At 46.1% G+C, this 26,478-nt stretch overlaps 1 protein-coding gene across 1 annotated transcript in view; it reads left to right on the top strand.

Moving 5' to 3' along the window:
- The window catches only part of vwa8 (von Willebrand factor A domain containing 8), a 71,241-nt gene extending 48,284 nt beyond the window's left edge, over positions 1-22,957 (top strand). The window contains exons 40-45 of the mRNA XM_034574963.1: positions 17,117-17,225; positions 19,276-19,401; positions 20,047-20,205; positions 20,981-21,079; positions 21,477-21,715; positions 22,658-22,957. Of these exons, the coding sequence (XP_034430854.1) occupies positions 17,117-17,225; positions 19,276-19,401; positions 20,047-20,205; positions 20,981-21,079; positions 21,477-21,715; positions 22,658-22,766 (841 nt within the window). The 3' untranslated portion in view covers positions 22,767-22,957. The remainder of the gene's footprint in view (positions 1-17,116; positions 17,226-19,275; positions 19,402-20,046; positions 20,206-20,980; positions 21,080-21,476; positions 21,716-22,657) is intronic.
- Positions 22,958-26,478: the final 3,521 nt, after the last annotated feature.

Raw genomic sequence — 26,478 nt, 5'->3', positions numbered from 1 at the left:
TACTGAACTTCTTCCTGACTTGTGTCCCCATCTTGAGCATCGATGCTGTGGCCAAAAACTTTGCAAAAAGCTTCTTGATCCTCTTGCCCACTCCTTTCCAAAACTTCTTGTGGCTCTTTGAGGATTTGGAGCCTCTACTCGAATCAGATGATCTGACGCTCTCCTCTTCACTAATGATCTGATAGATTTCATCTGCAGCAGCTTTAAACTCCAGAGAAGATTCAGATATCAGCCCACTCAGGTCAGATTCTGACATTTCGTCCACAAGGGGCTCGATGATGTCGCTCACCTCCTTCCCGATGATTTCCTGGACGGCCTCACTTGTCCTATAGTCACTGCTGCGGACTGATGATTCTGAGGATGATCGTCTGTCAGAGCGAGAACTGCTTGATGAAGAGTCAGTGCTTGAAGAAGTTGGTTTCCCCCTAGGGAACTCGTTTATCAGATCAAATGTCTTTTGACTGCGTAGTTTCGGCTTGAACGAGCCCTCGATGTCGCCGGCAGATTTCTTCAACACCTTGCAAACACAATTGACCATTTTCTCAAGTTTGTTGGCTGTGGTCTGGTGACACTGTGGCAGTCCGGTGGAGCGTCCGCTGGTGGAGCGTCCGCTGGTGGAGCGTCCGCTGGTGGAGCGTCCGCTGGTGGAGCGTCCGCTGGTGGAGCGCTCAGACCGGCGGGAATTGACCCTCTCTGTTATCTCCTCTGCGACCAACTCAGTGAGTTGATCCAAACTCACAGACTTTTTTAAGCTGCCCGGTGCTAAACTCTGACGGAGAGCGTCTCCCAGACTGGACTGGATACTCTCCGCAGTAAAGGGAAAGTCGTTGTGTCCATGTGCTGTGATCAGGTCTGAGGACACAGACAAAGTCATGTTCAGAAAAAGTTCTGCCAACAGAAACCTTGTGATGTTGTCTGGTGTTTCTGATTTGAACAGTTCCCACTGCTCCGCAGTCAACTTGCTATAAAGATCCTCAATCTGCATGCGAATAGTTTCAACTGTCATGCTGGGAAGCTCCAATGCATCAGATGTATCCATGGTGAATGTCTGTACTGCAGTCTCCTCCATATCTGGGTTCAGGTCTATTCGATCTGTTTCTTTCCACTTAGCGCTGCTGACCAGGTAGTACAAAACGCCCTTGATATGGGACATGAAGGGTATCTTCTTCCAACCATGAGTCATATAGACATCAAACACATGATAAAGAACCAAAGGCAATTTTAAAGATCTCAAATAATGTTGTAGATCAAAACCACAAAAAGATTGTGACTCTAATAGAAAGCCCGGCCTCTTGTTCAAAGGCATTGTTATTTTAAGGGCGTTTTCAGTCATGAATTGCGGAGGATGTCCGAGCCTCTTCTTCTTCTCTGTTTGGTTTATTGGCGGGTAGCAACCAACGTCAAGGTGCATTACCGCCTTCCACTGTGTGTTGAACCCCCCCGCACAAAATATTTTATAGAAGAGTCAGTGGAGCATGTAATGCTTCACTTTAATAAGTGTGTTCGAGAACGAGAAAAGCTCAAGAGGAAAAGTGCAAAGCAGAGAGGAAGAACTAAGCTTGGAAATAGTAGTTACCTTTGGAATAGGGAGTATGTTCCATTAGCTGAGGGAGACAGGATTGGACAAACTGATTTAATATGAGCTAGATAACTCTGATATACACTCCAACACAGGAGGTTGTCACCCGCCACTCAACTGAACGAAGGAGAAGCTATCAAATATCAAGGGTAATAAGAGATACGCTGCCGAATGGGGAAGAAGAGGAAGTAGGATATTGACACACACAGTAGAGGGCGGTAATGCACCTTGACGTTGGTTGTCACCTGCCAATAAACCGAATAAAGAAGGAGAAGAAGACTTGGGACTGGACTTTCTCTGGCGATCGTCTTTCACACGTGAAGAACGCAGCAGGAGGTCCTGGGCTCAAACTCTTAAATTCAAGGAAGCACAACAACGAGAAACAGAAAGTAAATCTGGACGAGTTGTGTTTCATGCTGTACTTTTCTTAAAATAAAAATAAAAAAACAGATCAGAGATCAGGAAGTGTGTGTGTTGTTGTGATGGACACATGTTTGAGTAGAGTAGAGAAGCTGCTGTTAAAACAAACCCACATTTCTTCATGAGTACTGGCAGAGAGGTCTGTGGATGGAAAGCTACTGTTGGTCCAGTGTGTGGAGTTGTTGCAGGGAGTTGGTGGGCGTGTCCGCCTCACTCTTTGTTGTTGTGCTTGTTGTGTATGTGAAAGTTCAGTGTTCAGGCTCCACGTCAAAACACTCAGTTTGTATCTGCACTCTGAAATCAAGGTTCAGGAATTTAAAGGAAATAGCTACGACCACTGGGCAGAGGGTGTGACACACACACACACACACACACACACACACACACACACACACACACACACACACACACACACACACACACACACACAGATGTGAAAAGAGCTCATGGGACCAAAGCTCGGTTCTAATGAAGCAGACCCCCCCCCCCCCCCCCTCTTTCCTGCATGGTCCTCCTCACACACTGGCTGCTTTCACACCAAGAGGACAACTTCTGCGACTCATCTTCTTATTTTTTTATTCTTTTCCAACAGTTGTGACAGAAAATGGTTACAGAAAACATTTCATGCACTTTTTTTTTTGTTTGGATGTGGTAAACTGGAGCTCCCAGAGTGAATCCACACCCCTTCAGCAGAAGACACGTATGTTCGTCCTCATTTAGAGCGATAGCATTTCTACCGTTTAAAGAATCTGCTCAAAGAGGAGACGAATCTGGACATTCTGCCGGGTTTGTTGAACATGTGGCTTTCCATAGAGGCGGCGATTGTTTTCTCGACCTCTGGTTCTTTTCGGTAAATGGAAAGCAGCAGCGTTTCTGGACAGTCCCACATCTTACACAGGTCCTTGAACACCGCCTTGTGGAGGACATTGATTATATCTGGGGACGTGTCTATGTCAATGTCCTGGACTTCGGCCCATGTTTTTTCAAACAGGTATTGAGTGAGGTGTATTGATTCGTCACAGAACAAGTTCACTTTGGACTTTGCAAACACTCGAGTGACGAACTGGTCAATGACGAGATTGACATACATCTTTTTGCGGGGCTCTGCCCGTTCCGTTGCACTGTTGATCTCTGAGACCGGAGATCCTACGATGGGCTCAATCTCCATTAAAGCGGAGGTCACCCTCTTGGTGTAGTCACCGGCCTGTTTTGAGAACCACCAGTTCATCAATGGCAGGAAATTCATCACTCTCTCCTTTATGTCCGCGTACATCTTTCTGTGGGACTTAGGAACAGACACTTTCGTCACTTCAGCTGGACTCGCCACTAAAGGGTCAGTTGTGACGTACCTATAGAGGACATCGGTAAGGACGGGGGCGTTTGCAGGTGAAACTCTGTCCTTGGTCTCTGTCAGAAGCAGAGACTCCACACTATCCATCAGAGACTTGACTGACTCAATGCTCTGGACTTGGGTCTCCTTACTGAACTTCTTCCTGACTTGTGTCCCCATCTTGAGCATCGATGCTGTGGCCAAAAACTTTGCAAAAAGCTTCTTGATCCTCTTGCCCACTCCTTTCCAAAACTTCTTGTGGCTCTTTGAGGATTTGGAGCCTCTACTCGAATCAGATGATCTGACGCTCTCCTCTTCACTAATGATCTGATAGATTTCATCTGCAGCAGCTTTAAACTCCAGAGAAGATTCAGATATCAGCCCACTCAGGTCAGATTCTGACATTTCGTCCACAAGGGGCTCGATGATGTCGCTCACCTCCTTCCCGATGATTTCCTGGACGGCCTCACTTGTCCTATAGTCACTGCTGCGGACTGATGATTCTGAGGATGTTCGTCTGTCAGAGCGAGAACTGCTTGATGAAGAGTCAGTGCTTGAAGAAGTTGGTTTCCCCCTAGGGAACTCGTTTATCAGCTCAAATGTCTTTTGACTGCGTAGTTTCGGCTTGAACGAGCCCTCGATGTCGCCGGCAGATTTCTTCAACACCTTGCAAACACAATTGACCATTTTCTCAAGTTTGTTGGCTGTGGTCTGGTGACACTGTGGCAGTCCGGTGGAGCGTCCGCTGGTGGAGCGTCCGCTGGTGGAGCGTCCGCTGGTGGAGCGTCCGCTGGTGGAGCGTCCGCTGGTGGAGCGCTCAGACCGGCGGGAATTGACCCTCTCTGTTATCTCCTCTGCAACCAACTCAGTGAGTTGATCCAAACTCACAGACTTTTTTAAGCTGCCCGGTGCTAAACTCTGACGGAGAGCGTCTCCCAGACTGGACTGGATACTCTCCGCAGTAAAGGGAAAGTCGTTGTGTCCATGTGCTGTGATCAGGTCTGAGGACACAGACAAAGTCATGTTCAGAAAAAGTTCTGCCAACAGAAACCTTGTGATGTTGTCTGGTGTTTCTGATTTGAACAGTTCCCACTGCTCCGCAGTCAACTTGCTATAAAGATCCTCAATCTGCATGCGAATAGTTTCAACTGTCATGCTGGGAAGCTCCAATGCATCAGATGTATCCATGGTGAATGTCTGTACTGCAGTCTCCTCCATATCTGGGTTCAGGTCTATTCGATCCGTTTCTTTCCACTTAGCGCTGCTGACCAGGTAGTACAAAACGCCCTTGATATGGGACATGAAGGGTATCTTCTTCCAACCATGAGTCATATAGACATCAAACACATGATAAAGAACCAAAGGCAATTTTAAAGATCTCAAATAATGTTGTAGATCAAAACCACAAAAAGATTGTGACTCTAATAGAAAGCCCGGCCTCTTGTTCAAAGGCATTGTTATTTTAAGGGCGTTTTCAGTCATGAATTGCGGAGGATGTCCGAGCCTCTTCTTCTTCTCTGTTTGGTTTATTGGCGGGTAGCAACCATCGTCAAGGTGCATTACCGCCTTCCACTGTGTGTTGAACCCCCCCGCACAAAATATTTTATAGAAGAGTCAGTGGAGCATGTAATGCTTCACTTTAATAAGTGTGTTCGAGAACGAGAAAAGCTCAAGAGGAAAAGTGCAAAGCAGAGAGGAAGAACTAAGCTTGGAAATAGTAGTTACCTTTGGAATAGGGAGTATGTTCCATTAGCTGAGGGAGACAGGATTGGACAAACTGATTTAATATGAGCTAGATAACTCTGATATACACTCCAACACAGGAGGTTGTCACCCGCCACTCAACTGAACGAAGGAGAAGCTATCAAATATCAAGGGTAATAAGAGATACGCTGCCGAATGGGGAAGAAGAGGAAGTAGGATATTGACACACACAGTAGAGGGCGGTAATGCACCTTGACGTTGGTTGTCACCTGCCAATAAACCGAATAAAGAAGGAGAAGAAGACTTGGGACTGGACTTTCTCTGGCGATCGTCTTTCACACGTGAAGAACGCAGCAGGAGGTCCTGGGCTCAAACTCTTAAATTCAAGGAAGCACAACAACGAGAAACAGAAAGTAAATCTGGACGAGTTGTGTTTCATGCTGTACTTTTCTTAAAATAAAAATAAAAAAACAGATCAGAGATCAGGAAGTGTGTGTGTTGTTGTGATGGACACATGTTTGAGTAGAGTAGAGAAGCTGCTGTTAAAACAAACCCACATTTCTTCATGAGTACTGGCAGAGAGGTCTGTGGATGGAAAGCTACTGTTGGTCCAGTGTGTGGAGTTGTTGCAGGGAGTTGGTGGGCGTGTCCGCCTCACTCTTTGTTGTTGTGCTTGTTGTGTATGTGAAAGTTCAGTGTTCAGGCTCCACGTCAAAACACTCAGTTTGTATCTGCACTCTGAAATCAAGGTTCAGGAATTTAAAGGAAATAGCTACGACCACTGGGCAGAGGGTGTGCCACACACACACACACACACACACACACACACACACACACACACACACACACACACACACACACACACACACACACACACACAGATGTGAAAAGAGCTCATGGGACCAAAGCTCGGTTCTAATGAAGCAGACCCCCCCCCCCCCCCTCTTTCCTGCATGGTCCCCCTCACACACTGGCTGCTTTCACACCAAGAGGACAACTTCTGCGACTCATCTTCTTATTTTTTAATTCTTTTTTAACAGTTGTTACAGAAAATGGTTACAGAAAACATTTCATGCACTTTTTTTTTTGTTTGGATGTGGTAAACTGGAGCTCCCAGAGTGAATCCACACCCCTTCAGCAGAAGACACGTATGTTCGTCCTCATTTAGAGCGATAGCATTTCTACCGTTTAAAGAATCTGCTCAAAGAGGAGACGAATCTGGACATTCTGCCGGGTTTTTTGAACATGTGGCTTTCCATAGAGGCGGCGATTGTTTTCTCGACCTCTGGTTCTTTTCTATAAATGGAAAGCAGCAGCGTTTCTGGACAGTCCCACATCTTACACAGGTCCTTGAACACCGCCTTGTGGAGGACATTGATTATATCTGGGGACGTGTCTATGTCAATGTCCTGGACTTCGGCCCATGTTTTTTCAAACAGGTATTGAGTGAGGTGTATTGATTCGTCACAGAACAAGTTCACTTTGGACTTTGCAAACACTCGAGTGACGAACTGGTCAATGACGAGATTGACATACATCTTTTTGCGGGGCTCTGCCCGTTCCGTTGCACTGTTGATCTCTGAGACCGGAGATCCTACGATGGGCTCAATCTCCATTAAAGCGGAGGTCACCCTCTTGGTGTAGTCACCGGCCTGTTTAGAGAACCACCAGTTCATCAATGGCAGGAAATTCATCACTCTCTCCTTTATGTCCGCGTACATCTTTCTGTGGGACTTAGGAACAGACACTTTCGTCACTTCAGCTGGACTCGCCACTAAAGGGTCAGTTGTGACGTACCTATAGAGGACATCGGTAAGGACGGGGGCGTTTGCAGGTGAAACTCTGTCCTTGGTCTCTGTCAGAAGCAGAGACTCCACACTATCCATCAGAGACTTGACTGACTCAATGCTCTGGACTTGGGTCTCCTTACTGAACTTCTTCCTGACTTGTGTCCCCATCTTGAGCATCGATGCTGTGGCAAGAAACTTTGCAAAAAGCTTCTTGATCCTCTTGCCCACTCCTTTCCAAAACTTCTTGTGGCTCTTTGAGGATTTGGAGCCTCTACTCGAATCAGATGATCTGACGCTCTCCTCTTCACTAATGATCTGATAGATTTCATCTGCAGCAGCTTTAAACTCCAGAGAAGATTCAGATATCAGCCCACTCAGGTCAGATTCTGACATTTCGTCCACAAGGGGCTCGATGATGTCGCTCACCTCCTTCCCGATGATTTCCTGGACGGCCTCACTTGTCCTATAGTCACTGCTGCGGACTGATGATTCTGAGGATGTTCGTCTGTCAGAGCGAGAACTGCTTGATGAAGAGTCAGTGCTTGAAGAAGTTGGTTTCCCCCTAGGGAACTCGTTTATCAGCTCAAATGTCTTTTGACTGCGTAGTTTCGGCTTGAACGAGCCCTCGATGTCGCCGGCAGATTTCTTCAACACCTTGCAAACACAATTGACCATTTTCTCAAGTTTGTTGGCTGTGGTCTGGTGACACTGTGGCAGTCCGGTGGAGCGTCCGCTGGTGGAGCGTCCGCTGGTGGAGCGTCCGCTGGTGGAGCGTCCGCTGGTGGAGCGCTCAGACCGGCGGGAATTGACCCTCTCTGTTATCTCCTCTGCAACCAACTCAGTGAGTTGATCCAAACTCACAGACTTTTTTAAGCTGCCCGGTGCTAAACTCTGACGGAGAGCGTCTCCCAGACTGGACTGGATACTCTCCGCAGTAAAGGGAAAGTCGTTGTGTCCATGTGCTGTGATCAGGTCTGAGGACACAGACAAAGTCATGTTCAGAAAAAGTTCTGCCAACAGAAACCTTGTGATGTTGTCTGGTGTTTCTGATTTGAACAGTTCCCACTGCTCCGCAGTCAACTTGCTATAAAGATCCTCAATCTGCATGCGAATAGTTTCAACTGTCATGCTGGGAAGCTCCAATGCATCAGATGTATCCATGGTGAATGTCTGTACTGCAGTCTCCTCCATATCTGGGTTCAGGTCTATTCGATCCGTTTCTTTCCACTTAGCGCTGCTGACCAGGTAGTACAAAACGCCCTTGATATGGGACATGAAGGGTATCTTCTTCCAACCATGAGTCATATAGACACATCAAACACATGATAAAGAACCAAAGGCAATTTTAAAGATCTCAAATAATGTTGTAGATCAAAACCACAAAAAGATTGTGACTCTAATAGAAAGCCCGGCCTCTTGTTCAAAGGCATTGTTATTTTAAGGGCGTTTTCAGTCATGAATTGCGGAGGATGTCCGAGCCTCTTCTTCTTCTCTGTTTGGTTTATTGGCGGGTAGCAACCAACGTCAAGGTGCATTACCGCCTTCCACTGTGTGTTGAACCCCCCCGCACAAAATATTTTATAGAAGAGTCAGTGGAGCATGTAATGCTTCACTTTAATAAGTGTGTTCGAGAACGAGAAAAGCTCAAGAGGAAAAGTGCAAAGCAGAGAGGAAGAACTAAGCTTGGAAATAGTAGTTACCTTTGGAATAGGGAGTATGTTCCATTAGCTGAGGGAGACAGGATTGGACAAACTGATTTAATATGAGCTAGATAACTCTGATATACACTCCAACACAGGAGGTTGTCACCCGCCAGTCAACTGAACGAAGGAGAAGCTATCGAATATCAAGGGTAATAAGAGATACGCTGCCGAATGGGGAAGAAGAGGAAGTAGGATATTGACACACACAGTAGAGGGCGGTAATGCACCTTGACGTTGGTTGTCACCTGCCAATAAACCGAATAAAGAAGGAGAAGAAGACTTGGGACTGGACTTTCTCTGGCGATCGTCTTTCACACGTGAAGAACGCAGCAGGAGGTCCTGGGCTCAAACTCTTAAATTCAAGGAAGCACAACAACGAGAAACAGAAAGTAAATCTGGACGAGTTGTGTTTCATGCTGTACTTTTCTTAAAATAAAAATAAAAAAACAGATCAGAGATCAGGAAGTGTGTGTGTTGTTGTGATGGACACATGTTTGAGTAGAGTAGAGAAGCTGCTGTTAAAACAAACCCACATTTCTTCATGAGTACTGGCAGAGAGGTCTGTGGATGGAAAGCTACTGTTGGTCCAGTGTGTGGAGTTGTTGCAGGGAGTTGGTGGGCGTGTCCGCCTCACTCTTTGTTGTTGTGCTTGTTGTGTATGTGAAAGTTCAGTGTTCAGGCTCCACGTCAAAACACTCAGTTTGTATCTGCACTCTGAAATCAAGGTTCAGGAATTTAAAGGAAATAGCTACGACCACTGGGCAGAGGGTGTGACACACACACACACACACAGACACACACACACACACACACACACACACACACACACACACACACACACAGATGTGAAAAGAGCTCATGGGACCAAAGCTCGGTTCTAATGAAGCAGACCCCCCCCCCCCTCTTTCCTGCATGGTCCCCCTCACACACTGGCTGCTTTCACACCAAGAGGACAACTTCTGCGACTCATCTTCTTATTTTTTAATTCTTTTTTAACAGTTGTTACAGAAAATGGTTACAGAAAACATTTCATGCACTTTTTTTTTTGTTTGGATGTGGTAAACTGGAGCTCCCAGAGTGAATCCACACCCCTTCAGCAGAAGACACGTATATTCGTCCTCATTTAGAGCGATAGCATTTCTACCGTTTAAAGAATCTGCTCAAAGAGGAGACGAATCTGGACATTCTGCCGGGTTTGTTGAACATGTGGCTTTCCATAGAGGCGGCGATTGTTTTCTCGACCTCTGGTTCTTTTCTATAAATGGAAAGCAGCAGCGTTTCTGGACAGTCCCACATCTTACACAGGTCCTTGAACACCGCCTTGTGGAGGACATTGATTATATCTGGGGACGTGTCTATGTCAATGTCCTGGACTTCGGCCCATGTTTTTTCAAACAGGTATTGAGTGAGGTGTATGGATTCGTCACAGAACAAGTTCACTTTGGACTTTGCAAACACTCGAGTGACGAACTGGTCAATGACGAGATTGACATACAACTTTTTGCGGGGCTCTGCCCGTTCCGTTGCACTGTTGATCTCTGAGACCGGAGATCCTACGATGGGCTCAATCTCCATTAAAGCGGAGGTCACCCTCTTGGTGTAGTCACCGGCCTGTTTTGAGAACCACCAGTTCATCAATGGCAGGAAATTCATCACTCTCTCCTTTATGTCCGCGTACATCTTTCTGTGGGACTTAGGAACAGACACTTTCGTCACTTCAGCTGGACTCGCCACTAAAGGGTCAGTTGTGACGTACCTATAGAGGACATCGGTAAGGACGGGGGCGTTTGCAGGTGAAACTCTGTCCTTGGTCTCTGTCAGAAGCAGAGACTCCACACTATCCATCAGAGACTTGACTGACTCAATGCTCTGGACTTGGGTCTCCTTACTGAACTTCTTCCTGACTTGTGTCCCCATCTTGAGCATCGATGCTGTGGCCAAAAACTTTGCAAAAAGCTTCTTGATCCTCTTGCCCACTCCTTTCCAAAACTTCTTGTGGCTCTTTGAGGATTTGGAGCCTCTACTCGAATCAGATGATCTGACGCTCTCCTCTTCACTAATGATCTGATAGATTTCATCTGCAGCAGCTTTAAACTCCAGAGAAGATTCAGATATCAGCCCACTCAGGTCAGATTCTGACATTTCGTCCACAAGGGGCTCGATGATGTCGCTCACCTCCTTCCCGATGATTTCCTGGACGGCCTCACTTGTCCTATAGTCACTGCTGCGGACTGATGATTCTGAGGATGATCGTCTGTCAGAGCGAGAACTGCTTGATGAAGAGTCAGTGCTTGAAGAAGTTGGTTTCCCCCTAGGGAACTCGTTTATCAGATCAAATGTCTTTTGACTGCGTAGTTTCGGCTTGAACGAGCCCTCGATGTCGCCGGCAGATTTCTTCAACACCTTGCAAACACAATTGACCATTTTCTCAAGTTTGTTGGCTGTGGTCTGGTGACACTGTGGCAGTCCGGTGGAGCATCCGCTGGTGGAGCGTCCGCTGGTGGAGCGTCCGCTGGTGGAGCGCTCAGACCGGCGGTAATTGACCCTCTCTGTTATCTCCTCTGCGACCAACTCAGTGAGTTGATCCAAACTCACAGACTTTTTTAAGCTGCCCGGTGCTAAACTCTGACGGAGAGCGTCTCCCAGACTGGACTGGATACTCTCCGCAGTAAAGGGAAAGTCGTTGTGTCCATGTGCTGTGATCAGGTCTGAGGACACAGACAAAGTCATGTTCAGAAAAAGTTCTGCCAACAGAAACCTTGTGATGTTGTCTGGTGTTTCTGATTTGAACAGTTCCCACTGCTCCGCAGTCAACTTGCTATAAAGATCCTCAATCTGCATGCGAATAGTTTCAACTGTCATGCTGGGAAGCTCCAATGCATCAGATGTATCCATGGTGAATGTCTGTATTGCAGTCTCCTCCATATCTGGGTTCAGGTCTATTCGATCCGTTTCTTTCCACTTAGCGCTGCTGACCAGGTAGTACAAAACGCCCTTGATATGGGACATGAAGGGTATCTTCTTCCAACCATGAGTCATATAGACACATCAAACACAAAAAGATTGTGACTCTAATAGAAAGCCCAGCCTCTTGTTCAAAGGCATTGTTATTTTAAGGGCGTTTTCAGTCATGAATTGCGGAGGATGTCCGAGCCTCTTCTTCTTCTCTGTTTGGTTTATTGGCGGGTAGCAACCAACGTCAAGGTGCATTACCGCCTTCCACTGTGTGTTGAACCCCCCCCGCACAAAATATTTTATAGAAGAGTCAGTGGAGCATGTAATGCTTCACTTTAATAAGTGTGTTCGAGAACGAGAAAAGCTCAAGAGGAAAAGTGCAAAGCAGAGAGGAAGAACTAAGCTTGGAAATAGTAGTTACCTTTGGAATAGGGAGTATGTTCCATTAGCTGAGGGAGACAGGATTGGACAAACTGATTTAATATGAGCTAGATAACTCTGATATACACTCCAACACAGGAGGTTGTCACCCGCCACTCAACTGAACGAAGGAGAAGCTATCAAATATCAAGGGTAATAAGAGATACGCTGCCGAATGGGGAAGAAGAGGAAGTAGGATATTGACACACACAGTAGAGGGCGGTAATGCACCTTGACTGTTGGTTGTCACCTGCCAATAAACCGAATAAAGAAGGAGAAGAAGACTTGGGACTGGACTTTCTCTGGCGATCGTCTTTCACACGTGAAGAACGCAGCAGGAGGTCCTGGGCTCAAACTCTTAAATTCAAGGAAGCACAACAACGAGAAACAGAAAGTAAATCTGGACGAGTTGTGTTTCATGCTGTACTTTTCTTAAAATAAAAATAAAAAAACAGATCAGAGATCAGGAAGTGTGTGTGTTGTTGTGATGGACACATGTTTGAGTAGAGTAGAGAAGCTGCTGTTAAAACAAACCCACATTTCTTCATGAGTACTGGCAGAGAGGTCTGTGGATGGAAAGCTACTGTTGGTCCAGTGTGTGGAGTTGTTGCAGGGAGTTGGTGGGCGTGTCCGCCTCACTCTTTGTTGTTGTGCTTGTTGTGTATGTGAAAGTTCAGTGTTCAGGCTCCACGTCAAAACACTCAGTTTGTATCTGCACTCTGAAATCAAGGTTCAGGAATTTAAAGGAAATAGCTACGACCACTGGGCAGAGGGTGTGACACACACACACACACACACACACACACACACACACACACACACACACACACACACACACACACACACACACAGATGTGAAAAGAGCTCATGGGACCAAAGCTCGGTTCTAATGAAGCAGACCCCCCCCCCGTGCTCCCTGCTTTCACACCAAGAGGACAACTTCTGCGACTCATCTTCTTATTTTTTTATTCTTTTCCAACAGTTGTTACAGAAAATGGTTACAGAAAGCATTTCATGCACTTTTTTTTTTGTTTGGATGTGGTAAACTGGAGCTCCCAGAGTGAATCCACACCCCTTCAGCAGAAGACACGTATGTTCGTCCTCATTTAGAGCGATAGCATTTCTACCGTTTAAAGAATCTGCTCAAAGAGGAGAAGAATCTGGACATTCTGCCGGGTTTTTTGAACATGTGGCTTTCCATAGATGCGGCGATTGTTTTCTCGACCTCTGGTTCTTTTCTATAAATGGAAAGCAGCAGCGTTTCTGGACAGTCCCACATCTTACACAGGTCCTTGAACACCGCCTTGTGGAGGACATTGATTATATCTGGGGACGTGTCTATGTCAATGTCCTGGACTTCGGCCCATGTTTTTTCAAACAGGTATTGAGTGAGGTGTATGGATTCGTCACAGAACAAGTTCACTTTGGACTTTGCAAACACTCGAGTGACGAACTGGTCAATGACGAGATTGACATACATCTTTTTGCGGGGCTCTGCCCGTTCCGTTGCACTGTTGATCTCTGAGACCGGAGATCCTACGATGGGCTCAATCTCCATTAAAGCGGAGGTCACCCTCTTGGTGTAGTCACCGGCCTGTTTTGAGAACCACCAGTTCATCAATGGCAGGAAATTCATCACTCTCTCCTTTATGTCCGCGTACATCTTCCTGTGGGACTTAGGAACAGACACTTTCGTCACTTCAGCTGGACTCGCCACTAAAGGGTCAGTTGTGACGTACCTATAGAGGACATCGGTAAGGACGGGGGCGTTTGCAGGTGAAACTCTGTCCTTGGTCTCTGTCAGAAGCAGAGACTCCACACTATCCATCAGAGACTTGACTGACTCAATGCTCTGGACTTGGGTCTCCTTACTGAACTTCTTCCTGACTTGTGTCCCCATCTTGAGCATCGATGCTGTGGCCAAAAACTTTGCAAAAAGCTTCTTGATCCTCTTGCCCACTCCTTTCCAAAACTTCTTGTGGCTCTTTGAGGATTTGGAGCCTCTACTCGAATCAGATGATCTGACGCTCTCCTCTTCACTAATGATCTGATAGATTTCATCTGCAGCAGCTTTAAACTCCAGAGAAGATTCAGATATCAGCCCACTCAGGTCAGATTCTGACATTTCGTCCACAAGGGGCTCGATGATGTCGCTCACCTCCTTCCCGATGATTTCCTGGACGGCCTCACTTGTCCTATAGTCACTGCTGCGGACTGATGATTCTGAGGATGATCGTCTGTCAGAGCGAGAACTGCTTGATGAAGAGTCAGTGCTTGAAGAAGTTGGTTTCCCCCTAGGGAACTCGTTTATCAGATCAAATGTCTTTTGACTGCGTAGTTTCGGCTTGAACGAGCCCTCGATGTCGCCGGCAGATTTCTTCAACAGTTTGCAAACACAATTGACCATTTTCTCAAGTTTGTTGGCTGTGGTCTGGTGACACTGTGGCAGTCCGGTGGAGCGTCCGCTGGTGGAGCGTCCGCTGGTGGAGCGTCCGCTGGTGGAGCGTCCGCTGGTGGAGCGCTCAGACCGGCGGGAATTGACCCTCTCTGTTATCTCCTCTGCAACCAACTCAGTGAGTTGATCCAAACTCACAGACTTTTTTAAGCTGCCCGGTGCTAAACTCTGACGGAGAGCGTCTCCCAGACTGGACTGGATACTCTCCGCAGTAAAGGGAAAGTCGTTGTGTCCATGTGCTGTGATCAGGTCTGAGGACACAGACAAAGTCATGTTCAGAAAAAGTTCTGCCAACAGAAACCTTGTGACGTTGTCTGGTGTTTCTGATTTGAACAGTTCCCACTGCTCTGCAGTCAACTTGCTATAAAGATCCTCAATCTGCATGCGAATAGTTTCAACTGTCATGCTGGGAATCTCCAATGCATCAGATGTATCCATGGTGAATGTCTGTACTGCAGTCTCCTCCATATCTGGGTTCAGGTCTATTCGATCCGTTTCTTTCCACTTAGCGCTGCTGACCAGGTAGTACAAAACGCCCTTGATATGGGACATGAAGGGTATCTTCTTCCAACCATGAGTCATATAGACACATCAAACACATGATAAAGAACCAAAGGCAATTTTAAAGATCTCAAATAATGTTGTAGATCAAAACCACAAAAATATTGTGACTCTAATAGAAAGCCCGGCCTCTTGTTCAAAGGCATTGTTATTTTAAGGGCGTTTTCAGTCATGAATTGCGGAGGATGTCCGAGCCTCTTCTTCTTCTCTGTTTGGTTTATTGGCGGGTAGCAACCAACTTCAAGGTGCATTACCGCCTTCCACTGTGTGTTGAACCCCCCCGCACAAAATATTTTATAGAAGAGTCAGTGGAGCATGTAATGCTTCACTTTAATAAGTGTGTTCGAGAACGAGAAAAGCTCAAGAGGAAAAGTGCAAAGCAGAGAGGAAGAACTAAGCTTGGAAATAGTAGTTACCTTTGGAATAGGGAGTATGTTCCATTAGCTGAGGGAGACAGGATTGGACAAACTGATTTAATATGAGCTAGATAACTCTGATATACACTCCAACACAGGAGGTTGTCACCCGCCACTCAACTGAACGAAGGAGAAGCTATCAAATATCAAGGGTAATAAGAGATACGCTACCGAATGGGGAAGAAGAGGAAGTAGGATATTGACACACACAGTAGAGGGCGGTAATGCACCTTGACGTTGGTTGTCACCTGCCAATAAACCGAATAAAGAAGGAGAAGAAGACTTGGGACTGGACTTTCTCTGGCGATCGTCTTTCACACGTGAAGAACGCAGCAGGAGGTCCTGGGCTCAAACTCTTAAATTCAAGGAAGCACAACAACGAGAAACAGAAAGTAAATCTGGACGAGTTGTGTTTCATGCTGTACTTTTCTTAAAATAAAAATAAAAAAACAGATCAGAGATCAGGAAGTGTGTGTGTTGTTGTGATGGACACATGTTTGAGTAGAGTAGAGAAGCTGCTGTTAAAACAAACCCACATTTCTTCATGAGTACTGGCAGAGAGGTCTGTGGATGGAAAGCTACTGTTGGTCCAGTGTGTGGAGTTGTTGCAGGGAGTTGGTGGGCGTGTCCGCCTCACTCTTTGTTGTTGTGCTTGTTGTGTATGTGAAAGTTCAGTGTTCAGGCTCCACGTCAAAACACTCAGTTTGTATCTGCACTCTGAAATCAAGGTTCAGGAATTTAAAGGAAATAGCTACGACCACTGGGCAGAGGGTGTGACACACACACACACACACACACACACACACACACACACACACACACACACACACACACACACAACTTCATGCTATGAGATGTGAAAAGAGCTCATGGGACCAAAGCTCGGTTCTAATGAAGCAGACTCGTTTCTGAGGGGTGGGGTTTTGGTCCGGTTGTCCACAATGAATGAAGATCAATGCAAAGTCCTCGTAAGGACGGCTGCACAAAGCTGCGAGAGACTGGTGGCATGACACTGGATATGTTGTGTAGACTGCACTGGCATCAGCCATGCAATCAAAAGAATCACACGCACACACACACACACACACACACACACACACACACACACCCACACAGGTTTGTTGCCAGGCGTGACACATAAAGCCAGCCCCTCTCCTCCATCCTTCAGTTCCTGCCTTGGTTTTGAAGTCGCTGAATCTCTGTGGTTGTTACGGTCTGGTTGTCACCAAGAGTTTCAAACACCTGGCAGAGATCACACACACACACACACACACACACACACACACACACACACATCAAACCGTTCAAACATGGGGGCGGTATAAGAGCCTCAAAGTACCTGCACGGTGGGATTATACTGAGACATTAGGGTCGGGGGGGGCAGCCCACCTGTGCTGTCATGTCCACAGGTGTGTTCTGGAAGGAGCACACAGACAGACACACAAAGTTTAACAACACTGACCCTGTTCCAGATGATCTACAGGTGTCCGGAGCTCGAAGTGGTTTCCATGGGGAGACTTGTTGTTAAAGGTGAATTAGAAGAGAAGAGAGAAGCAGCATTTCTTCACTTGTGCTTTCGGGAGTGAAGTTGAAATCATAGACTGTAAATAAAGATGGATGATGCATCAGATACGAATGCTGCCGATGACGTCGTTTGTAGCTCGTACCTCGGTGTCAAGTTCCCCCCCGATACACATGCTGGACCAATCACCAATCAGACCATTTTCATATCATCAAACAACTAATTAAATCTGTGTCTCTTTCTGTTCCCTTCTGACATCAGGCTGAAGGAGATCAACATGAGCGAATACGACGCTGCCACGTACAAGCGCTTCTCCTCCGCCGTCATGAGGCAGGTTCAGTCTCTGAGAACCATCCTGGACAGTTTACAGGTCAGATGCACGTCACTCTTTACACTTTCACTTACTCCTCGCCACTGTAGACGTTCACCTGATCACTGGAGTGCACTACCAGATATTATCTCTAATCTACTATCTGATGGTCAGATGATGGTCAGCTGAGCATAAACCCCTGACTTCACCACGTCAAACAACTGAGGCTATAAATCAAACTGATTCAATTTACCGCCAGTATGATACATATATATATAGCAAATATATATATAAAGTCAGTGTGTCATACTTCCAAGCATCATTAAACTGTCATTTTGGATAAATGAGCTTCTACTCTCTGTACAGTAAGAGCTGCAGTCTGGTCGTCCATCAGTCAGCTGACGTTGTGGGGTCGTAAAGTGGTTAGTTGACCTGACACAGCCCCGCACGTGACGCCGGGGCAGGAAGGCGGGGGCGCTGTCCCCCTCGAGCAATCCGATTGGCTGAATGAGTGAAAAGAGAGACAACAGGGGAGGGGTGGTTAAATACCCAGGATGTGATATTGTCTCTGTTTCATTATTTTGATTTGGACTTTCCTGCTTTTGTTTGAGCGTCTCAGGGGAACGGTGCATTCAAGTGTGTGTGTGGGGGGGGGGGGGGGGGGGGTGTTTGTGTGTTTGTGTGTTTGTGTGTGTGTTAGTGTGTGTTAGTGTGTGTTAGTGTGTGTTAGCGTGTGTGACGAGAGGAAAACCATGCAGCATGCAGACATGATTACAGAGCGACGACACTAAGCCTCACTCTATTATTCTCCTGTCCAGGTGTGAAGCTCTATTTGTATACACTGTAGTGGGTGGGTGTTTGTGTGTCTTTGTGTATATGTGTGTGTGCGTTCTGTCTCCATCCAGGTGTTTGCAGCCTCCTCCGACTTTGAGCCTGAACATTGGTTATTGTTTGTGTTGGTGCTCGGGGCCTCGGGGCTTTTTCCCTCCGTTAAGACGATGGAGATTATAATGATCCCTGCAGGCGTGACGCTGTGAAGTCATGTTGTCTTTATCATACCTGAAGAGTGATTTAAGACACACACACACACACACACACACACACACACACACACACACACACACACACACACACACACACACACACACACACTGGCAAGCGTTCAGCAAGCTGATAACATATTGTTTCTACCATCTCCCCTTTGGGAAACCCCTCCGCATTAATCTCTCAACAATGGCCTGGCGTGCCAGAGATAAACAGCCGGCCCCGTATTTACCGAGCATCATTCTCTGAGGAGGACGACGGCCCAAACGCTGGACAGAAAGTCCCAGAAAGCTTTGCATGGTCGCTTCCACTCTTTTCAACTTGCGAACCTGGAAAGTTCCTCACTCTTCTTCTGTATTGAGGAGACATCAGGAGGTTTAATAAGTGACTCTGAAGTCGGTTCATCGTTAAGAGACAATCAGCTTCTGGATCTCTTCAAAGTTGGCGTCATTCAACTTATTTTACTGGAGCTTTTCTTCTCCTCCTGTACAACTTGTCAGTGGTTGTGTTCGGAGCACACACACCGACCCACAGTACAAACTGTCTGTTGTTGTGTCAGTGCTTTTCTAAAAACACTGATGAGGAAACAGCGGCTTGTATTCTTCCTCCTCAGGGAGCAAACTGAAGACAGGAGGGAAGTGATATTCTTCCTTTCTCCTCATCCCTTCTTCCAACTACATCCTCAGCTAGAACAGTGCAGTCACATAGCTCCCCCCCCGTTAACGTGGTGCTTGTGACAAACGTGTGCATGTGTAGTTCACTGTGAGTCTGTAAATCCTTCTTCTGTAGTCTGTGATGTGTCAGTGATGAGTGTGTGTGTGTGTGTGTGTGTGTGTGTGTGTGTGTGTGTGTGTGTGTGTGTGTGTGTGTGTGTGTGTGTGTGTGTCAGTACAATGCAACTGTCTGGATTTCTTTGCTTTGCCTTGTTTCACAATCTGCAGCGTCTGAATATCAAACCAAGATGAAATCACCTTCCGCAGACACATTTTGAAATGGGTGTATTGATTTTGTTGACTTAACTTTGTGTGTCTGTTTGTGTGTGTGTGTCTGTGTGTGTGTGTTTCAGGCTAAAGGGAAGGAGCGACAGTGGTTGAAGAACCAGGCACTGGGTGAACTGGACGATGCTAAAATCATTGATGGACTCACTGGAGAGAAGTCGATATATAAACGCAGAGGAGAGCTGGAACCAGAGGTGTGTGTGTGTGTGTGTGTGTGTGTGTGTGTGTGTGTGTGTGTGTGTGTGTGTGTGTGTGTGTGTGTGTGTGTGTGTGTGTGTGTGTGTGTGTGTGTGTGTGTGTGTGTGTGTGTGTGTGTGTTGCTGCTGCTGCTGCATACATTTAAACCATGCTGAAATATTGCCACACCTCCAAAAACACACACACACACACACTCCCAGACTCACACACATAATTTTGACGTTTATCTGTCAGACGGCACATTCCAGTGGTGTGTGTGAGATTATTATTACAGCCTGCGTTTCTGCTCGAGCTCACATACATGCACACTCGCACACAGACACACACACGGCTCTGAGATAGTTCCCATACTCATCATACAAACACACACTAACCATAATATGCATACCATGTTTTTCTACCTTATTTAGCTCCAAGTGTTGCATATTTTTGGTTTGGCCCGAGGTTCCAGTTTGAAATAATTGCAGCCAGTTTTGAAATCGTGACCTCGTGACGAACGTTATTTTAAGTAAGCTACACCGACTTCGACGGGACGCTCTGCGAGGTTCAGTGTTTTCTTTCATTGAATGGTGCTGATTCTGACTGCGTGTTGTTTCTACCCCCCCCCCCCCCCCCCCCCCCCCCCCCCCGTGTGTCTGTAGCTGGGCAGCCCGCAGCAGAAGCCCAAGCGCCTGCGGGTGTTGGCCGACGTGTCGGGCAGCATGTACCGCTTCAACGGCGTGGACGGCCGGCTGGAGCGCTCCATGGAGGCCGTGTGTATGGTCATGGAGGCGCTGGAGAGCTACGAGCACAAGTTCAAGGTGCGACTGAAATAAGACGAACGCGTTACTGAGGAATGTTTACTGCTCAAACCGCGACTGTCAGTCTGCGTCACTCCGTCCTCACAGGACCAGGAGATAGAGAGAAAGACAGAAGAAGAACTCAGGACAAATAGAGAGGGACAGAAAGAAGAGAGAGGAGACATGAGTGTGTGGAAGGGAGACAGACATCTGGCCCCCTAGTGGCACTCAACCCAACCTGATACTGATCCTATATCAGTGTCTCACACACACACACACACACACACACACACACACACACACACACACACACACACACACACACACACACACACACACACACACCCAGTGGTCCTCATCACATGTCAGTGTTTGCGTAACACTTCTTACATGAAAGTGCATCTGAGAACACACACCTTCACTTGTGTGTGTCTGTGCTACACACACAATGTATGTGTGTGTGAACATTTATATTTTGAATTAAATTTCAAGATGTTGGTTTGTGTCAAGTAGAAAAGAAAATGTATTTGTGTAAAACAACAGATTCTGATGTGGCGAGAGGAGCTTGATAAAAATATCCCCCAGCAACAGCAACAGTGACGTAGACGAGACACAAACCTTCGTCACTGTCGTCATGAGGAACATATGTGTGACACCTGAGGAGCAGCTGAGGCCCACAGAGCCCGGCCGACCTCATGTAACATGCAGGGGGGGGGGGGGGGCATGTGCACCTTTGTAGTGTGTGCAGGTCAGAGTGAGGAGTTGTGTAACGATTGACACGTTGTCGTCTCTGCAGTACGACATCGTGGGTCACTCGGGCGACGGCTACGACATCGAGCTGGTCCGAGCAGACAAGGTCCCCAAGGACAACAAGCAGAGACTCCAGGTCCTCAAGGTGCGAGACTCCGATCGGTCATGTTCAGTGTTTCTCTCACACGTTGTTCTCAACACAGCGATCTGCCTTTTCATATTTATTTCTTGATTTCAAAACTTTGTGTTGAAGCTCAATATATATTTGTAAAGTGGCTGCAAAGAAAACTTTTGTTCACTTTTTTCTTGTGTCATCTGTGAGATCTTTTCTGTTTCTTTCTTAATTTCTTAATTAACTTGGGTTTCTATGTGTTTGTGACATTTGGTGCCGTTTGGTTTAATTTGAGGAACCGTTGACAGACGTATTAACTTATTGTAATTCTAGTTTTTATCATATTTATCTAGTCTAGATGATGAAGTTGTTTCCCTGTCGCTTGTTCTTTTTAATCATCCTCGTCCTCGTGCTTGTCCCCGCCCTGCAGACCATGCACGCCCACGCTCAGTTCTGCATGAGTGGCGACTACACGCTGGAGGGCACGGACGCCAGCATCAAGCAGCTGGCGCGAGAAGAAGCCGACGAGCGCTTTGTGGTGGTGCTGAGCGATGCCAACCTGGAGCGCTACGGCATCCGGCCCGAGCGCTTCGCCCAAGTCCTGACCTCTGACCCGCAGGTCAACGCCTTCGCCATCTTCATCGGATCCCTCGGGGATCAGGCTGAAAGGTGAGGAGGTCAAGTTGAGGTTTGAAATATGAGGAGAAGGTTGAGGGAGAAGAAATTCTGCCAAACTAAACAACAACTAGACTTTAAAGTTGAATGGAACCAGCAAAGATAAAGAAAGAGTGAAATCCTCTCCTGTTCCTTCAGGCTGCTTCTGTAGCCGCAGATAAATGATTTACATCCTCTCATCTGAGGTTCACTGGTCCTGAGCTTCTCAAGAGCTTCTGCTTCAGGGTCCGACTGTAGAAGGGCAATGACCCGACCGTGACCTGAGCTGCTCGTGACTCTCTGAAGAGTCTCAGAAAAGACCTGATCCATGAAAGGAGCTGAGAGCAGTGACTCTTTAACTCGGGTAGAAATTAACTCGTGAAAAGGTTCATGTCAGAATGAGATGAAAAGATTATTCACATGTCGTGGAAACATGGAAGAACTGGAACTTGGGTCCCAGAGAGAGAGAGAAGTAACTGAGCCCGACTGGAACTGACAGGTTTTTCTGTTTGTGCATCTGAAGACACAGTTTTCCTTTTAACCCTGATTGCAAATGACGTTAAAAGACATTATTTTAGAGGCCACAGGTGGATTTACACAAAAGTCGCTGCCTTAATGTCTGAGCTCCATCCATCAGCTCTGGTGTTCAACCTCCTGCTTGTAACAGGAAGTTGATACATCTGATGTAAACTGAAAAATCTGTAGGTCTGAACAAGGTGTGAAAGACATTTGCTTGTGTGTTTTCTCACTTGGACGACAAACTACCTCTTGAAAGAGCAAAAAAAGAGCTGCAGCAGAAACGTCTTCACCACCATGTAAAGACTCTGTCTCTGTCTCTGTCTGTAGAAATGTCCTCTAATGATCCAAACAAGTGCTGCTCTGTCTTTTTATTTTGGGAAATGAGAGTGTTTCTACAGTTCAAGCATCTTTTCTTCCTTCTCCCCGTCTTTGTGTCAGGCTCCAGAAGACGCTTCCAGCCGGGAGATCCTTCGTTGCCATGGACACGAAGCAGATCCCACAGATCCTGCAGCAGATCTTCACTTCCACCATGTTGTCCAGTGCCTGACGACAACACACACTCACTCCTCTGAGGAACCCCCGCATCTCAAACTCTAGATTTTATTATGAAACCTGTCGGACTGGGACTTGTTCACGACGTGTCCTTACCGTCGGTTGTGTTTATCATTTCACAGAAGCCGTCAGGTTGTGTAAAGGACGATGTGTGAGCGTGACAGCTGAGGAGTGTGTAGCTGCTTTGTCCCCTCAGGGCAGAGACGTGGTGGAGAAGCTCTGGTGCGACCGCTCGCTCCTGACAGATGACTGTAACCGAGTGATGTGACGAGCGTCTGGAGCCGCTCTCAGGCCTCATGCGGGGATCAAACACGCAGCCTCAGCTACTGTTGTGTTTCATTGTGTTTGGTGACGCACACGCGCGTCCGTCTTTGTCCTTGTTCCGGGGGGGGGGGTGAACTTGAAACGGCCTCTCTAAGTCTGGACTTCCTGCTCGTTTATCGCTCAGGAAGAGAAACAGTAACACACACAGACTGACACTTGGACGTGGCCGGTGACAACAACTTGGCTCCTGAGGAATGTCGGGACTGTGACCAGGGAATTTCCCACCTGACTGCACACGCTCTTTAAAGGCAGCATTGCACAACCCCACAGTGTGTGTGTGTGTGTGTGTGTGTGTGTGTCTGTGTGTGTGTTAGTTCTCACATCTCAGATCGCCTTTCTTTGCCAGACCTCCCAAACACACACACACACACACACACACTAGCAGCAGAATCTCTGAGTGTGTATTTACTGTAGCTGTGCATGTTACGATCTCCGGTTCACACACACACTCATCTCAGTATCACTTTATTTTACAGATGTCGTGTTTGTCAGATTTATTCAGATTTATTTGAAGACTTCCAGTAGTTGATATCCAGCTGTTGATAACTTGGATATTTCCAGTGAAACTATGTGAAGAAGTTTCATGGAAAGTGTTTTTTGTGTAAAGCTGCAAACAGACAAACCAAGAGAGGTGAAATCACAACTTCTTCAGTTTACTACAAAGACTAATGACAATGGTTACTTCTTATTTAGATTGATTAATACAAAATTAAAACTTTATTTAACTGGTGTTGTCTGTGGAAGTGGGAAAAATATGTGTAACTGCTGAAAAACGACAGTTTAACCAACATGAGGCATAAACATTAATTAAGTAAAAATATTTTCAGATCAACAAACTGATCTTTGACTGAAATGCCAGTGATGTAAAATCCCACCTGATTTAAAAGGGAACATGTAGGGAAGGTTTCCAGGAGAGTCGCTGTAAAGTATCAGGTCTCTGGTGCAGTGACTTTCTGCTCAGACCTCCTGCTGTGAGTCAGATTAAACTCTGTGCCACGTGTTTCCAGTGTTTCCAGTGTTTCCAGTAACACATCAGTTCTGCCTCTGCTCCTCACACTGACACTTCCTGTCTGACGCTGAGCGGATCAATAACAAATCATCGGTCTATTGATCCGTCCTCGTTTTTAATAACCTACTTCAACTCCCTCCGACCTCCTGCTGATTCACGAGAGGAATGAAAGTGACTCAAACTTCACGTTGAGGGATTTAACATAATATTATTTTTATTTAATTGAACATTGTTATTAATGTATGTGAAATAAATTGGAGACTTAATGTACAAACTTTTAATAAATCATTTAATCGCTCACTTTTCTTCTCTTATGCACAAACCACAGCTCCACAGTTTCCTGATTATTACAAGATCAGTTACGTTGATGTTCTGCAGATCCGCACACGCTCTTAGTTGCAGTGTTATATTTATTAGTGACGGTGCAAATAAATATTAATATTCCTAACCACTGTCCTACAGGAGCGTTTCAAGGGATTTAGGGGCTCTAGAATTATTTCTGAGCTAACTTTAAAAGCATCATACAAACTATGTAATAACTAGTTTTCAAATCTTTAAGTTTATTTCAATCTTCGACCAAACAAAACAATTTAAATGCAAACACAGAATCTCACATCTTGGATGAAAAGGAGCAGGAAGAAGAAGAATCTTACATAATCTTTTATTTTGATAAAGTCAATAAAATAAAAATATATATTATAATAATTATATTAAAATAGCTGCAGGCCAACACAGGCCCTCACATCATCTTTTAGTTCCTAAGTTACAATTCATTTTATTCCAATCAAAGAAACTTATTAACAAAATAAAAAAAATCTAGTTATAAACAAACACGACTTGTCGACTGGAGAAATATTTTATATTATTTAAGTGTGTTTAATTATCTGCATCGTTCAGTTAAAAGTTCCCACAGTGATTAAAGCTACTTGACTTTATGAATAAATCTACATTCAAACTTCATTATTCTGTGTTTTTAACTTCCATTAAATGCTAATAAGTGATAAAAGCAGTTTTGGCTGAAGTCTGGTTTTCTGACGACGTGTTTCCACGAGCTGTAACTGAATCCTGTAATTTTCTGCTACAATAAAAGCTCAAATCATGAAAACACACTTCTACCACAGAAGCTGGTGGACTTGCTGGTTTTCGGGGGGGGGGGTTGTTGTATATTTGTCTGCAGGAGAGCCGAAGCTCTTAATTCATAGAAAACACTGGAGCTTCTCAGAAGCTCAGCGCTCGGCTTCCCTCTCATTTCCTCCAGTCACTTTTTCCAAGTGTTGCAATGATCCATCACTGGACCACAGCTCTGGCGTCGGAGCCTCAACGACCCAACACACACACGTCGGTTCTCCGTCGTCACCAGCTCGTCCAGATGAAATATCCACATTCCTCCATAATAACACGTTGAATTAAAGCTGCTGCGTCTTTATCGGCTCTTACAATGTTCCTGAAGCTTTTATTAGGGAGCGTCTGTGAATCTGTGGCTTTCACGACTTTGTCCTTCAGTTTCCTGCTGCGGAGGTTTCTGAAGATTCACAAACTCTCGCAGCTCAAAGCTTCAGAGCTTCCTGTGTAAAAAGTAAATGTTCCTGTGGAGGAGTTTAATCAAATCTCATCAACTGACAAAATCAGATGCATTTGAAATATAACGGATTCAGATTATTGCAACACCTCGTGTCGGCTCGGTTCCTCTTTCCTCTGCTTCCTGAAGCACTCGGCTTCATTGACTCACTGGATTTACACAGTCTGAGAACGGGCCTTAGCTGCACACACCTCACACACACCTTACACACACCTCACACACACCTTACACACACTCACCTCTAACACAAACTCATCTAGCCCAGTGTGATGACAACACAGAGATAAGACGTCTAGACCACAGAGGAGTAGCTGCATGAGTCAGAGCTGATGTGAGACTCGTTTTCTGGAGAAAAGCATCAGAAAGTCTGGCTGATGATTCAGTTGAGGCCTATTTTGGGTTTGGTCTTGGCTGATGTCATCATGTTTCTGTCTGTGACACACACAGACACACACACACACAGACACACACAGACACACACAGACACAGACACACACGCACACATTGATCAGATCACAAATCTCAGTTTGTGTCTCACATGTTTTAAGAACCGTTCATCATCATCATCAGCTTCACACCTGTCGTGTGTGTAGTTAAAGGTCCAGTGAGGTGAAGTGATGAGTCGGACACGTGATACGTTTAATATTAATAGACTTTGAATAAACAGACGCTCGGTGGCTGAGCCTCATCCACACGTTCAGGGTTTGTTCTGGTTTCGTCCAGCAGCAGATCTTCGTTGGTCGCGGCTCAATCGCTGCAGGTCACAGGTTCAAAAAGAGAAGCTGGAGAAAACGT

The sequence above is a fragment of the Hippoglossus hippoglossus genome, chromosome 21 (assembly GCF_009819705.1).
Source record: "Hippoglossus hippoglossus isolate fHipHip1 chromosome 21, fHipHip1.pri, whole genome shotgun sequence".
Classification (NCBI taxonomy): Eukaryota; Metazoa; Chordata; class Actinopteri; order Pleuronectiformes; family Pleuronectidae; genus Hippoglossus; species Hippoglossus hippoglossus.
The sequence above is the reverse complement of the archived record's forward strand: the minus strand, read 5'-3'. Positions and strand labels throughout refer to the sequence as shown.